The sequence below is a fragment of the Capsella rubella genome, unplaced genomic scaffold, assembly GCF_000375325.1.
Source record: "Capsella rubella cultivar Monte Gargano unplaced genomic scaffold, Caprub1_0 scaffold_5, whole genome shotgun sequence".
NCBI lineage: Eukaryota > Viridiplantae > Streptophyta > Magnoliopsida > Brassicales > Brassicaceae > Capsella > Capsella rubella.
Window position 1 is genome coordinate 10541171 of NW_006238919.1, and position 14441 is coordinate 10555611.

Here is a 14441-nt window from a genome sequence, read left to right on the forward strand (position 1 = left end):
AACACAAACGAGTAGTTGCCTAGTTGGTATGAGTCGAGGCTAATTTGTCGAAGGATAGCATTCTTCACAAAATTCATATATAATAAAACTGGTGGTATCCACGACCAAGAGAACCTTGCTAGTTTACAGATTAATGAACTATACACCATTCATGTCTTGTATGTATCCCACCTCAAAATGAATATATTTGTAACATATCACAAACAACAAATGAACACATTTAGAACTTATGTCCAAAACTACAATCCGGAAATATGGAAAATGGGTGACTGAGAACTGAGAAGCTATTGCGTCTACACTTTGGGACGATTTAAGAACTAACATTTGAAGATGGGAGTGGAAACGAGAGCTTCAAGGGGTATTATACCTAGGAAATGTCTTGGACATTGGCCTCTGTTGGTTCAGAGTTAGTCTCTTTTCCCTCTGTTGATGATGGCTTCTCGTCACTTACATGCTCCGGAGTTTTTTCAGGTGTTGTGTTCTGCAAATTGCGGGTCAGTTCATATATGATGATGCATAAACAGGATAAACTATTTGGTTTTAATTTCGAGGTGTTTCTTGGCTGAAGCCGTCTCTAGATATGTTTTATGTAAGAAGAAGACTTACCTTGTTCTTGTCACGCCACCCTAGCCCAAATGGCCGTGCTAGCAAACTGATTCTGCTTGGAGGAGGTTCTGGAAAATTATCGTTGATATTTTTGACAGGCGAATCTTGGTTCACTGGCCTGTATCGGTAACATATGTATATACCCAATTAAGAACATACACGGGTGAGTCACTTCACTAGGCATAACCCGTTGTGTTTATTGTTATGTACATAATTTATGTTTTGAGTTGTATCAGGTAAAAAGAACACACCGTGGTGAAGGTTGTGCTTTGAGTTGGCCAGATTGATACTGCAAAGTCGCCTCGAGCATGGACTCTGCCATCACTGCTCTCTTCTCCATTTCAGCAAGTGCAGCAACAGCTTCCTCGTATTTTTCCTGGACCATTAATCATTTCCGTTACACAAAAGATCTAAGATAAACTGGAGGGTATAAAAAAGGATGAGGAAATAAAGTAGCATTTGAAACAAGCAGCTCTGAATAGTTGCAGACAAAAGTTAATACAGAATATACAGAGATTCCATTTCATTAAACTAATGTGTAACTCTACTCCATGGGAGGTGAGTAATGACCTATAACTAGAGACAGTTGAAGCTCTTTGAAACTAAATAGCCTAGCCACATTTATGTTAGTAGGAGTCAGTGCAAACTTTTTTACCTGCAAGACTTGAGCAGCATATCTCTGCGCTTCTGCATCCTGCTCAGCAAATCTTCGTGCATCTTCTGTAACCTTCTGTTCTTGCTCCACTCGCATCAAGACCTTCATAAGTATCAATTCATCTCAGAACTTTTATCAGCCATAAACGAAAAGAAAAAACAGACTGATCATGCAAATGCAAACCTGTAGCATTGCACCTTCTTGTTCCTGCTTATCAGAAAGGAGTCTCTGAACTTCGGCCATATCTTGCTCTAACTGTTCGACCTGAAGTCCACATTCATGACAAGTAGCATATCACATCTCAAGACTATCTCAAAATTAACTTAGCACCAATGAGCCTTCAAATTATATCAGCACAGAGATGAGAGACTAGGAACCAGCAGGAGAAGAAAAGAGAGAAAGGAAAGCAATGATGGTGAAAGTGGTATTTGTATTCAGAACATGGAAACAAGTAACATAATGCGAGCTTAGAGCTTAAGTAGAAAAATAACTGTCAAGTGGTAATCTTTATGAGAATACCTTGGCACTCAGTTGACGCCGATTGTCTTCCTTGACTATCTCCATGAGTGCTATCTCCAACTCTTCAGCTCTACCACAAAATAGGAAGATTGGAGACGTTACATATTGAGGAAGAATAAGGAGAAATAAAGCTTCTACTGTTTCGTTTTCAGTTATTATTGAGAAACGAAACTAACCTAAGCAGAGCTGATCGTTTCTCCTCAAGCAACTTGCAGAGATCAGCCTTCAACCACAGAACCTGAAAAAAAATTCAGTCAACTTCTAGGAGGGGTTCCACTGTAGGTATCAAGTGATCTTTTCTATGGGAAGCATCTTCAAGCCAATAGGAATGACAAAAAATTACCTGCGCTTGAAGATCTTGAACAGAATCTACCTCCCCATCCCCAGTCAGGCTAACTAACAGTTCATCTGCATTACTTGATCCTGATTCAGATCGAGACAAACTCCCATTTGTCAATGAGGCTTTGCTATCCACCAAAACAGATTTTGGGTCTTGCTTGAAATTATATAATTTGGAGGCCAGGCCCTTAGAATCCCTCCAGGCTTGAAGTCCCTTTGATCTTTCCTCAAGTGCAGCTATCACAGCTGGCCTATGCTTGCTTCGTAATTCCTGCAATCTAATTTCATGTACATTTTGGTAACCCATGCAAGCAGTCAAAACGAGCTGGCTACTATCAAATGTTGATCCAGTCAGTGATTGTAGCAAAGTAACAGCGTCTCCAGCGTCCTTCGTTGTAACTAATGCAGGACCTGAGGTAATTTAAAGCATAAATTAGAGCAGTCTCGATGATGACGCCACTCCGTCCAGAAGGTCCACAAAACATATCACTTCAATTGAAAGACCACCAGTTTCTATCAAGTACCATATAGTTCCATCAATGCGAGTGCTGTTCTGAAAAGCATAACACGAGTTCCTTCAAAGAGAAGCACATCCCAGACTCTAAGAACTGCAATCAAGAAGATGGACATTTAGAAAGACAATGAGTGCTCAGTCCCAAATCACAACGAGAAAGATATTCAAATTTTAACAGATTTCCATCATAAATTACAAGTTACTCAATTTCTCATTTTTAAACACGAAAGCTGTAATTCCAATGTTTAAAACCTGACCACTTTCCCATGGAAGCATATTCATGAAGATGGAAAGAAACCATGGCCCTGTAACCCAAGCCACTTGCACTCCAAGATAATCCAGATGATGAACTGTAGACATACAAAAATCACAGAGCTTAGTACTACCTTTGAACATTCTGTAAGATGAAGCAACAAAATCTGTGAAGGAACTTACCCAATTTAGGAAATCTTTCTCGAACCAACTCCTCCAGAACTAGTTGATCAACCTGAAATACAAGGGTACATGTTGTCATGATGCTATCACTAGTCTGGCCTAAAATTTGTGCAAATGTATAGACAGGCAACTAATACTATCACCTGAGACTCTATCATTTCTTCTGAATAATAACCATCGAAATAGTCATCAATGATTCCTGTCAGTGCCCTACAAAAATCACAAGTAATTAGTTAGAAGGGCCAATGGTTTAAGAAAAAAAGAGAATATATAAGGATGTCTAATAACAGTTAATTCAATCAGAAGAAAATGAAAGTGAAAGTTATAAAAACTAGAGAAAGAACAAGAACTACGTGTTAATAAAATTAGAAATGAAAATAGTATTAATGAAACAACATTGGTTTAGGAAAAAATAAGGATACAGAGAATGGTCTAAGAACATTTCATATTCGGAAGAAGTAAATGTGATAGATACACAAACTAAACACAGAACCAAGGAGTTCGTTTTTCACAGGAAACAATATTAGGACTCGGAGATTATAAATTCATGAAAAAATTGTGAACATACCAAAAGGCATTTTCTTCTGGCATCAAAAGCAATAAAAGCGCAGCAAAGAAATTCATAGCCTGCAGAACGTATGTAGACACAAGATATTAGCTGGATATTAATGTTAATTTACTATCTCTCGTACTGAAAAAAAGAGTCATAATATTGATTAAGAGCCAATACCTGACAGTATCCAACAGAAGGATTATGCCTAGCATAAGCCGTAAGCAAACGCCGCAGGGCATTTCGACCATCATCATCTAGGGCAGGATGACCTGGAAATGTCCGAGGCAAGTCCTGTTCTCCAAACAAGTAACAGGATAAGAATCCCGATCAACTTCAGCATAAGCCAGCGCTGCACCACTGGATATAGAGGGTCAATGCTGAATGAATTTTCAAGTACTACCTTTTCTATCTGTCCTTTCCATTTTTCCACAACAGCAAGAGAGTCTCTACTTGAACCTTTATCATCAACATGCTGCGTATCCTCTTTCTCTATGGTGTTCCCAGAACTATCTGCAGCAAGCAGGTTTTGGTAATAATCTTTGCAGCGTCGTTTCCTCACACCCACAAATGCTTGCCATAACTGAAATTTTGTTATTAAATGTGATTTTTATAATTGAACAAGATCGATGTTGTTATTAAATGTGATTTTTATAATTGAACAAGATCGACGACTAACAAACTATAGAATGAGAGCTAGAACATGATATCATATAGGAACATAAGGCAGAAATTTTAACACGCCAAGATTTATTACCTCTCCCCTCAGCGCCATAGGTACACCACCGCGAATCAGCACTTCAAGTTCTTCCTTCCAAGGACATGTAGACATTGGACTTGCATTAGCAGCAACAGGAATGCCAGAGACACTTGCACCATCTGAAGAAGAACCATCCTGAACATCCGACCTCTCAACATCATAGAACTCGTCTTCAGAATCATTCTCAGACGCTCCCTTGGAAGATTTGGCATCATCAAATGAGGGTGAAGATTTCACCTTCGGCGTCTCTTGCTCGCATTTTGATATATCCCCCTTCTTCTTGACACGGCTGCTCATTAAGTCTTCAATTGATCGTAAAGATGGTCTGATCTCAGTCCATAATTGCACTCTGTGAACATCCTTCTCTGCCTCGGGGTGTCCTTCTTCCTCAGTTGCATTATCAGGAGTTACATCAGAACCTAACTTGTCAGTATGAAGATCTTCACCAGGCCCCTTGTTTAATTCCTTTTCTTTTTCCTTGTCACTTTCACTAGACAGGTCTAGACTATTTCCAGATGATCCGTTTGCAGGTAACTCAGTCGATTCAACATGATCTTCCAAGAAACTATTCCACCTGTCCGACCTTTCCTCTTCTTCTTCCTGATTGTAAGGAAAGAGTGACATCACAAGTTTAGGGGACTTACAGTATTTAGGAAATAATGATAGAAATCTGTTTCTACCATTTCAAGAACCAAAAAGAAATGATTACAAATTTGGTATGAAAGGAAGGTGTGTAGTTCGACATGCACATTAATTAGTGTAGTTCTAGGTTAGTCCAGCTCAAATATCTTTCACACAGAATTTCTATATGACTAGGATTCTACATGGAATCAGCATTCTCACGATGATTCCCCAGTCTCATAACCAAATGAAAGGAAAAACAAAGCTGTTGCAATAAATTATGTGGATGAAAATCCAAAGTAGGAGATATAGATACAGAACCTTGTAAATATCAGCATATTCTCTGTATCTCTGCACATGTTGAGGTCTCACAGGAAATCCATACGCATCCCTGTTGATAAAAATGGCCAAATGAATTCCCAAGAGACCAATGATATGTTAAATCCAATCTACAGAGAAGAAATCTCTAAATATCCTAGATTTTTTTTTTGTACACCCGTCAACACAAATATGCATCCCATTTAAGTTTGTTTTTAAGAAATTGAACTGCACAAGAAAATTTAATCAAAGCACAGCTCCTAGATTTTCTCTCAAACAACTCGAATTGGCTATCAAAGACCACCTAAGCTTACGATTATGCCACACTGAGAGCAATAATCAGCATTCAAATCAAGATCAATATTCACCAAAAATCATCTGACTAATTGTTTAAGAAAATGCTAAATCACGCAAACATATTAAAAGCCAGAATAAACTCTGATAATCGGAGATACCACATTAATTTCGCAGCGAGTCTAGCAAAAGCTCAAAAGAAGAGAGAAGCGCAAGTTCAAACCAGGAAGAGAAGCAGAAATGTAGAGACGAAAGTGAGAGAAAAAAAGGCGAAACCTCTTGTGCTCGAAGGCGACGAGAGGATTAAGAGGCTTGGAAGCAGCAGCAGCAGCAGCGACGGCGGCGGCGCTCCTCATTCGTTAAGGAGAAAAGAGATCTAGCCGGTGAAGAAGAGTTGAGAAACCTGGTGAGAAGACGAAGTATACGAAGAAGATCCAATCTCGAGGCTAGTCGGTCATCTCATGATTACGCGACTGAAGTTGAAATAGAAGAAGAAGGAGGAAGTTGAAGCAGTAGAGAGAAAGAGAGAGAGAGAGAGAGAGAGAAGAGAGGAAGAAGAAGAAGGAGGAAGTGGAGGAATCACATGGAAAGGGCGAGATTGTCGACCAAGGTTGTTTATTACATGTGATTTGATTATGTGAAAAATTATAATTTAACTTTTTTGACTGCGTTTACACTCTCTCTCACTCGGACTCCAAAAGGTCTTCTTTCTCTTATCTTTCTCCCATTATTAAAAAGTCTTGTTATTTTTTATTTTTTACTTTTTTGACTCTGATTTTTTAACTATTTCCTTTTTTTTTAATGTAAACTGTGAATTTCACAGCTACTTCCACGATTTTTTTTATTTTATTAATAATAATTTTTAACTAATTTATTGAACAGTTAAAACATCTTTTACATTCCTAAGTAAAAAGGGAAAAAAATGAAATAATATGATTAAGAGAATATGGGACTAGGTGTAGTTGTGGAGTTCATATCACCTACTTTGAAATATGGACTACGTACGTAGGTGGTTAGATATAGGGTTAAGGAGGGACATATATCTAAGTCATGATTCATGAATACATCGTAACTCTAACTTCAACTCTCTCAACGTTTTGTAATCTAAAGATCTGAGTTGATTCAAATGCAACGGATGCGGCTAATTAACCACCATTGTTGGAGTTTTACAAATACGAACGTCGGTGGTTGTTAAGGAATAGGGAGTACGTACCTGTTGTTATATAAAAGTAGAATAAATGTGAGGAGCATCATATAAACTTGGTAAGTAAACAATAGTTATATCTCCCATGCATTGCATGGTTTCCAACTTCAAACATTCTCTATTCTACTACTTCAAAATATACATATTCATGGTTTAAACAACTACTTATTCTATTAATGAGATTCATATTATTTGTTTTAAAGATCGAATAAGATATGAAAAGAAGAAATAATCATGTTGTGGGGATTGTAATGGTTTGTCGATTTGTCGGTAAAGGTACAATTGCTTTCGGAGTTGGTAAAGGACTTTTCTAGGGAACTAATTAAATCTGCCAAAATAAAATATATTTATATAGCAATAACAATAATAAGAATCTTGTACTAGATTGTATATCATATCATCTAAGTAATGCAAATGCTCTTCACATGTTTACATCTACGTACCTCCAATTTCAAGTTATTTCTATACTAGAAATATATAAAGCCTTAATTATGTATTTCTAGTATATTTCTTATTTTAAATATAAACTGTTTGAGAAATAGCTTGATGGCTATTGTGTTCAAAACTGTTATGTAGGCATTGCGAACTAAGTTACAATATAAATGTAAATCGATCCATATCTAAAAAAGACTAAGCTAATATAGATTGTCTCTTATGATATAGGATTTGATAAAAAAGTCTTGTTTTGTAACTAATTTTGCTATTTTTGCTGTCAGAATCTACACATGGACATGCTTTGTGTTTTTCGAAAGATGTTTCAGTATAATTTGCATTTCAATTTATGGTTCGTCAATAGTACTGGTCACTGATCTTGATCTACTCCTTCTTTTAACCACTATGATACCACTATCTACTATTAACATTTTTGAGCAATATACCAAACTGTATAATACAATACAAAATATTAACATTTTTTTTGGCCACTTTAAATGGAAAAATACAAATAAAAATCCGATTACATAGTTTCGGCATACCGTTCTAACAAAAATAACAAGAATCATAGAGAAAAAAACAAAATAAAAGACATACAACAAGTTTGGACATTTTGGAAATATGAAAATGGAAATTGACATCTCACCAAAATATAAAACCAAAATAAGCTTAGAATTTACAGGAAAAAAAAAAAAGAAAAGAAAAGGGAAGGCCCAAAACGATGCCATTTGCTTCATTAACATTCGTCGATCCATGTCGACGATTTGCGGCGCACGTTACGGCCCCCCGGCTCGCTTTGTTTTGCGTACATTAGCATCTCTCTAAGCTGCATTATTATTATTATTGGCCGTTGTGTGTGTCCCATAAAGGCTTAGGGTTCCGGATTCAGGTCGGTGTCGCCACCGCCCTTTCTTCTTCCTTCTTCCTCTTCGTCGGAGAAACACCGGATCGTCGTTTTTTTCTTCAGATCAGCTCTTGTGTTGCGGATATGGGTGAAGAAGATACCGTGAATGTGGATCAGAACAGTTTCGCTGGTGGCAAAGAAGATTCATTGCTCCGTAATCGCCATTCTTCGCCATTGCCTCCACGGCCACAGCAGCTATCTTCTAAAGTGCTTACATTGCCTACCGTATTAACCCTTGGCCGTGTAGCTGCCGTTCCTATTCTCGTCGCCAGTACGTTGATCCTTTTTGGTTTTCTCGACTCTGAATTCTGTTTGGAGTCATTTCCCTTGTTCCGTGTGTGATAGGATTCTATTCATCAGATCTATACTAAGTGGCGATTGTGAATTTTTTCTCTGGCTCTGTTGAATTCGATTTCAGATCAGAATTTTGTTTTGCTTGAATTCGAGAAATTGAGCTTATTTTCTATGTGTACTTCACTTGTTCAAATCATCTGAATTGGATCTTTTGAAGTCCCATTCCTGATTTTGATTGTATCTCTTATCCCCTTTTGTTTTGAATGTAGCCTTTTACGTTGATTGCTGGTGGGGGAGAACTGCTACAACAAGTATTTTTATTGCAGCAGCCATTACAGATTGGCTTGATGGATATATTGCTCGGAAGGTACTTCAGTTTTTACCCTTTCATGTTCTTCTGCATAGTTTAAATTGTGGGCTGTTCTGTACCACTGTGAGATGTGCTTTTGCAGATGAGATTAGGTTCTGCATTTGGTGCATTTTTGGATCCGGTGGCAGATAAGGTGAGAGAGCTTTTTCATTAGCTACCTTTCTCTCCTGTTTGTATTTTCTTCATCTTAAGCCTTGTCGTTGTTAAAAAGGAAAGTTTTTGATCATTCTGATTCATGTCATTGGTATGCAGCTTATGGTAGCAGCTACATTGATATTGTTGTGCACTAAACCAATGAACGCCGTTGTCTTTGGACCAGTTCCATGGTTAGTGACTGTACCTTCAATCGCCATCATTGGCAGAGAGGTAAGATATAGACAGTTGACAGTATGCTTAGATGTCAATAACTAATCCGCATTTATCAGCTCTCTCTTCTAAACTATATGGTAATACTCTCACTGTAGATTACTATGTCTGCTGTAAGAGAATGGGCCGCATCTCAAAATGGCAAGCTTTCAGAGGTATAGTTAACACCATCATATGCATTCTCTTGGGTCTTTATGTAAGTTTTCATTACTTAAACCATGGAACTGGCATTGGTGCTCACAGGCTGTTGCTGTAAATAGCTTGGGAAAGTGGAAAACTGCAACGCAGATGATAGCGCTAACCATACTTCTTGCAAGCCGGGATAGCAGTTTTGAGAGACTATTACCGTCGGGTATTGGGTTGCTCTATGTATCTGCAGGGCTCTCTATATGGTCTTTAGTTGTTTATATGAGGAAAATATGGAGAGTACTGCTAAAGAAGTAGCACCAAACTCTCTTTTCGGGCTTTTGCATTCAGTATATACACATAGAATGGAAGATTTGCTCAGCGACATTTTACCTCTCTTCTTCTTGAAGAAAGCTGACTAATTTCTATCTGGATACAAATTGAAATTAGCTGAGCAAGCACTATAAGACTCTTATATGATGCTTTACTTCTGTTTTCAACTTTGGGAATTGGGATCGTGCTCAGCTTGGTTTGGTTTTGTATAATATCACTGAATCACGTTGCTCCTCGGCACGCACTGAACTTTAGTGAAGCAGCAAGCACAATCTTATTGGCAATGACGGGAAAGCAGCAGGTGAAAAATTGTTCTAGTTGAAGACCTACTTGGTCGCATGAACTCTAGGATAAATGAATACAGTTGTTGCCTGTTATGTAGATGCTATTCCAAAACAATATAATTTATATATATAAATTCCTGATTACAATATCTCTTCTCATTTGACTCTTTTTAACCCTTGTAAATTGAGAAATCCGGAGAATCATCTGCTTAAAGTCGTGCTTCTGCTTGAACTCGTTTTTTGTATCTTTCAACTAGCTCTTTCGGATCTTGACGGGTTTCAGTGAAAGCTTCGATCTTGTACATCTCCTGCATAAAAAGGCGAAGAACAAGAGATTAGTGCATGTGTATGGGGTACTTTTAGCCTTAGGATGAAAGATAGATATGAACGTCGAGGTAATAACTTAACCTGAATCCAAAGGGTGAGGTTAGGCCGACCAGATGTGATATCCACATTCGTTACATCCCTTAAGATAAGCTGAAATCTCTCTATGAATGGAGCATATGCAACATCGACCTGTAGATATATATATACATAACAATTTTGTCTGTCTCAGCATCGAGAGCTGATAATGGTATAGGTTCAACAAACTGAGTGAAAATATAATTGACATATGACAATACCAAAGTAAATTGGCCAAGGAAGAAAGGGCCTTCATTGAATTTGGAAAGTGCCTGCTCGATGTAATCAAATGTAGCATCTGAAGAAATGGAAGACAAGATTCATAACATAGCAAAATAATGTTTCTAGAAACACAGAAGGAAGATAAAAACTTCATCTTCCAATCACCTGCTGCATTACTGTCAGTGCCGTTTAATGTGGATCTCACAGCCTTGGAGAAGGAGTCAGTGTAGGAGAGCAACTCATCAGCTGCTGCTTGCTTCTCTAAACCCTGTAGTTATTCCATCCATTGATATCTCTCTTCTAATAGGTGTGTTAAATGGAGCTCAACAAATCAACGAAGTCAATGGATACTCACATCGGGGGTAAGTGAAGGCCCTTCAAAATTGGTGTCAATGTACTTAATCAGATCAAGGCTCTCTCCAATTACTCGGTTATTGTGCTCTAATGCGGGCACCTGCATTACAACAGAGAACAAAGCACAATAGATCTCTAGCCATCCATGTAGTTTGGCTAAATCCTGTCACATATGCTACAAAAAAAGAAAAGTTCACACCTTGTTTGCGGCGTAAACTTTCTCCTTATACCAAGCAGGCCTGTTTTTGAGATCAATTGGTACAAGTTCTATCTTGTTTTGTAGACCCTGCACAAACAAGCAACATAAGAGAACTGATCTAAATTCAAGTTGGTTTCAAATCAACATAGATCAAAATGCAACCTTGTAATTGCGAGCAATCCACGCACGCTGAGCAAATGGGCAAGAGTAAGATATGTACAACCTTCAAATCACAAAAACCAAAATCAGTTCATCAACTAGTAATAGAATCTCCAGAAAAGAAACAAAAGCATCAATAAACACAAACCTAGTTGATCCATCGAACACTTGAACTGGCTCCGAAGAAGAATCAAGCTCCGGTACTCGACTGCAAACAAAAAAAACCAACAGCAGACAGATACAAATGATATTTTGTAATCCCTCAAAACAAACGATCTTTTGTAATCCTTCAAGAGAACGAAACATATTTGACTACCTCGATTCTTTAACAGCTAATATTGGTTCGATTCTACGTTTCCCAGAGGATTTACACCTTAGCCTGCCGGAGACTGGTCGGAGAATATTTCGATCAAGAGAGAGGGAAGACGAGGAGATAGAGGAGAAGTCCTTAGTGGACAGCGCAAGCGATGAATATGAGCACACGCTAACATTAACTCCGACACTCATAGCTTCACACAAACTTTCTCAGCTCCGATAAGGATTTTTCCGGGAATGTGGTTTCCACTGAACCTTTTGTTTCTTTCACTGCCACAATTTTCGGTTTGATTCGGTCGATTTTTGAAATGATTTTATTTAGGTTCAAACTGATGATTTTTTCGGTTCGAGTCGGTTATTATAAATTGAGAAAAATACAATGCGATTTGAGGGGTAAAGAGAGAAAATTTACAGTTTTTTTTTTGGTTCAGAAAATAATTTGTAAAAAAAGTATTTGTTTTCAACACAATTTGTTAAGAAAGAAGCAAACAAAATCAAATAGTCTGGTTCAAAAAAGGAAAGAATAAAAGAAAAAAAAGGATCTATAAGAAGGCATTATTGGCTGCTAGGAGACCACCTCCTTTGACAGAGATCGGAGTTCGAGTCGCGAAGTTTGTAGCGTGGAGGAAGACGACAATAACGGTAATGTCGTCGTGAAAGTGTCGCCTGATGCCACGTTCTATCTTCTCCAAATCTGAATATCTCATCTCTCTCTTCTTTGCTGCTTCTTGTAATGCAGCTTTCACTAGCTTCCGAGCCACACCCTGAAAAATAAAGAAACACACCACAGTTCAACATATGAGAGTGGCTACTCCAATGAAAAGTGGGTTCAAGAAGAGTGATTGTGAAAATGTCTTCTTACATTGCGTGGACAAGAATTGACAATATCAACAGCTTCCTGGTTGCTTAGATGCTCCCACAAACCATCAGAGGCAAATATAAGAAACTGATCTTCCGGGTGAATCTTATGAACTGTTATCGTCGGTTCGGCTCTCATGATAGGCTTCTCAAAACGTTCTGGAACTCTAAATTTTGGCAACAACGGCTCTTGATTAAACTCTGCTCTCTTAAGGTACGCGTCACCAATGGATCTTGAAACCTGAATAATCCCTTTAACACGCCAAACTTTGTGTTTCAAGACCACGATATTCGGATCATCAGGATGCAACAAACGTAACTCCTCTCTCACGGATTCGATACTAGCATTATGCTCTGTGGATAGTTGAACAGCTTTCAACTCTTTGAACGAATTTGCGATTTTCCCTAACACAACCCGAGAATCTCCTGCGTTTGCAACATACAACAAACCATTACAAACAATACCAACCAAGCAACAAGCTCCCACAGAAGCAATCTGTGGCTTGTTCTTCCATTGCTCCTGCACTAAACCAAGAAACTCTTCCTCTGTTGCTACAAAGCCTCTGGTGATTACATCAGGTGAGATGCCACGCTGCTCTGAAGTGTACCTCTTGATGTTATGAAAGAGCCTTTGGTTAACAAAGCGAGCAGCCTCGGGACCTCCATGACCATCATAAACACCAACAAAAGTGGCCTCAGGACCAGAATCGTGCAAACTAATAGGACCAGATTCTAACTGGCTATGATCTTCAAGAATGTTGTTAGCTTGAACGACAGCCATAGAAAACTCCCCAGTGATGTGGTTCCCAGAATCTTTGTACCACAAGAGACCATCGAGACGGCCATTAGCATCATCAGCAGCAGGACTAGAATCTTCTCCAATACCAAAAGGTCTCCAACAAGGCGATACAATTCTCCTAAATGTAGTAGATACCATAATTCACATGTCTCAACCAAAAGAACCAGCAATCAAATCGTTCATCAAATCAGTGCTTATAACTATTATATTATGAGACCCAATCTTCTTCTTGTCAATTCCAACTCCAGAAACCCAGGATTCAGAATTCAAACACGCATTCACAAATGTAAACAACATTAATCTGCATTCCCACAAAACAAACAACATTTAGCAATCTAGAAAAATCTCAAAAGAAGGGGTTACAAAAGTCTCCAACACAGGAATCTGAAAGGTTTCAACTTTGACACACCCATCAAAATCTGATAAAACAAAAACCATTAAAATTATTTATACCTGATGAAATCAAAGGAGATAGATGAAAGAAATAGGGTTCCTTATAATCTCAGAAAGATTAGCGTAGAATAAAAATCCATCATTCGATTTCAGATCAATGAGGAGATTAGATGGGGAAAGAAGATTAGCAAGATTCCTAATACGAAACTAAACTTAAAAAAAAAAAAAAAGGGAAGAGACGATGAAAGGGTTAAAATAGAGAGAGAGAAGAAGACGCGTTTGAAGAAGACAAGAGAGACGGAGACGTTGGATTTTGGGTTTTTTTTTAGAGAGAGAAATAAGCGATACTCGCGGCCATCGTGTTTCTTTTTTTTTTCTTCTTCTACCTGTTTCGCCTTTTATTTTTTTGACTTTTAACGGTTTGACTTTCTTTTTCTTTCCCAACCTTTTTAATTAGAATAATATTATCTAAGGAAATATTCTCTGAAATTTGTTACTTACTGTATATAATCCCAATATGTTTGTGTACAAGTGTAACAAAAAAGGAAGAAAAACATATATTTAGAGTAGACCTAATTATTGTGGGTACGTCAAACTTGTTGAGAATTAGTTTTTATAAAAAGACTAATTATAGTGAAAAAGTAGTCATAATTTTAATAATTTCGAAATAGTAATAAAAATCATTTATATTGCATGCCCCTGCTACTTTAATTAAATATTGTATATACATTTAATTATATATATAAGAAATTTTACTTTCTTTAAACATCATCTTACATTTTACCAATTGTCATTTTAATAGAAAGGTTTATGCAA

At 37.7% G+C, this 14441-nt stretch overlaps 4 protein-coding genes across 4 annotated transcripts; 1 reads left to right on the forward strand and 3 right to left on the reverse strand.

Annotated features, from left to right (window-relative positions):
• Positions 1–60: 60 nt before the first annotated feature.
• LOC17887452 (TBC1 domain family member 8B) lies at positions 61–6177 on the reverse strand. The gene is made up of 18 exons (XM_023782049.1): positions 5888–6177; positions 5321–5390; positions 4376–4978; positions 4022–4201; positions 3799–3912; positions 3637–3695; positions 3212–3278; positions 3069–3120; positions 2891–2983; positions 2644–2727; positions 2124–2530; positions 1957–2018; positions 1781–1850; positions 1445–1525; positions 1262–1363; positions 858–982; positions 607–724; positions 61–481 (listed from the first exon to the last, which is right to left on the reverse strand). Exons 1-18 carry the CDS (start codon positions 5965–5967, stop codon positions 368–370), a joined length of 2481 nt encoding a protein of 826 aa, XP_023637817.1. The 5' UTR covers positions 5968–6177; the 3' UTR covers positions 61–367.
• Positions 6178–7975: 1798 nt separating this feature from the next.
• Positions 7976–10073, forward strand: LOC17886811 (CDP-diacylglycerol--glycerol-3-phosphate 3-phosphatidyltransferase 2). The gene is made up of 6 exons (XM_006292169.2): positions 7976–8422; positions 8715–8812; positions 8898–8948; positions 9068–9181; positions 9280–9336; positions 9425–10073. Exons 1-6 carry the CDS (start codon positions 8236–8238, stop codon positions 9623–9625), a joined length of 708 nt encoding a protein of 235 aa, XP_006292231.1. The 5' UTR covers positions 7976–8235; the 3' UTR covers positions 9626–10073.
• On the reverse strand, positions 10027–11864 carry LOC17886679 (glutathione S-transferase L2, chloroplastic). Its single transcript, XM_023782785.1, has 9 exons — positions 11577–11864; positions 11409–11468; positions 11264–11324; positions 11102–11188; positions 10904–11002; positions 10714–10816; positions 10548–10624; positions 10333–10440; positions 10027–10232 (listed from the first exon to the last, which is right to left on the reverse strand). The coding sequence occupies exons 1-9, from the start codon at positions 11765–11767 to the stop codon at positions 10134–10136; spliced, it is 885 nt and encodes a 294-aa protein (XP_023638553.1). The 5' UTR covers positions 11768–11864; the 3' UTR covers positions 10027–10133.
• Positions 11865–12040: 176 nt separating this feature from the next.
• LOC17886772 (probable protein phosphatase 2C 48) lies at positions 12041–13877 on the reverse strand. The gene is made up of 3 exons (XM_006292603.2): positions 13686–13877; positions 12438–13533; positions 12041–12339 (listed from the first exon to the last, which is right to left on the reverse strand). Exons 2-3 carry the CDS (start codon positions 13368–13370, stop codon positions 12118–12120), a joined length of 1155 nt encoding a protein of 384 aa, XP_006292665.1. The 5' UTR covers positions 13371–13533; positions 13686–13877; the 3' UTR covers positions 12041–12117.
• Positions 13878–14441: the final 564 nt, after the last annotated feature.

Bases quoted from the DNA above. Each gene is read 5' to 3' on its own strand.
- LOC17886679 (XM_023782785.1), bottom strand. From the start codon at position 11,767: ATGAGTGTCGGAGTTAATGTTAGCGTGTGCTCATATTCATCGCTTGCG. The intron at 11,325-11,408 runs GTTTGTGTTTAT...TGTGATTTGAAG, and splicing joins GTGTTCGATGGATCAACTAG to GTTGTACATATCTTACTCTT. The intron at 10,441-10,547 runs GTATTGTCATAT...ATATATCTACAG, and splicing joins TCCTTGGCCAATTTACTTTG to GTCGATGTTGCATATGCTCC.
- LOC17886811 (XM_006292169.2), top strand. From the start codon at position 8,236: ATGGGTGAAGAAGATACCGTGAATGTGGATCAGAACAGTTTCGCTGGT. The intron at 8,813-8,897 runs GTACTTCAGTTT...GTGCTTTTGCAG, and splicing joins ATGGATATATTGCTCGGAAG to ATGAGATTAGGTTCTGCATT. The intron at 9,337-9,424 runs GTATAGTTAACA...TGGTGCTCACAG, and splicing joins AAAATGGCAAGCTTTCAGAG to GCTGTTGCTGTAAATAGCTT.
- LOC17887452 (XM_023782049.1), bottom strand. From the start codon at position 5,967: ATGAGGAGCGCCGCCGCCGTCGCTGCTGCTGCTGCTGCTTCCAAGCCT. The intron at 4,979-5,320 runs GTTCTGTATCTA...CCTTACAATCAG, and splicing joins AATATGCTGATATTTACAAG to GAAGAAGAAGAGGAAAGGTC. The intron at 2,984-3,068 runs GTAAGTTCCTTC...GTATGTCTACAG, and splicing joins AGAAAGATTTCCTAAATTGG to TTCATCATCTGGATTATCTT.
- LOC17886772 (XM_006292603.2), bottom strand. From the start codon at position 13,370: ATGGTATCTACTACATTTAGGAGAATTGTATCGCCTTGTTGGAGACCT. The intron at 12,340-12,437 runs GTAAGAAGACAT...TTTATTTTTCAG, and splicing joins TCAATTCTTGTCCACGCAAT to GGTGTGGCTCGGAAGCTAGT.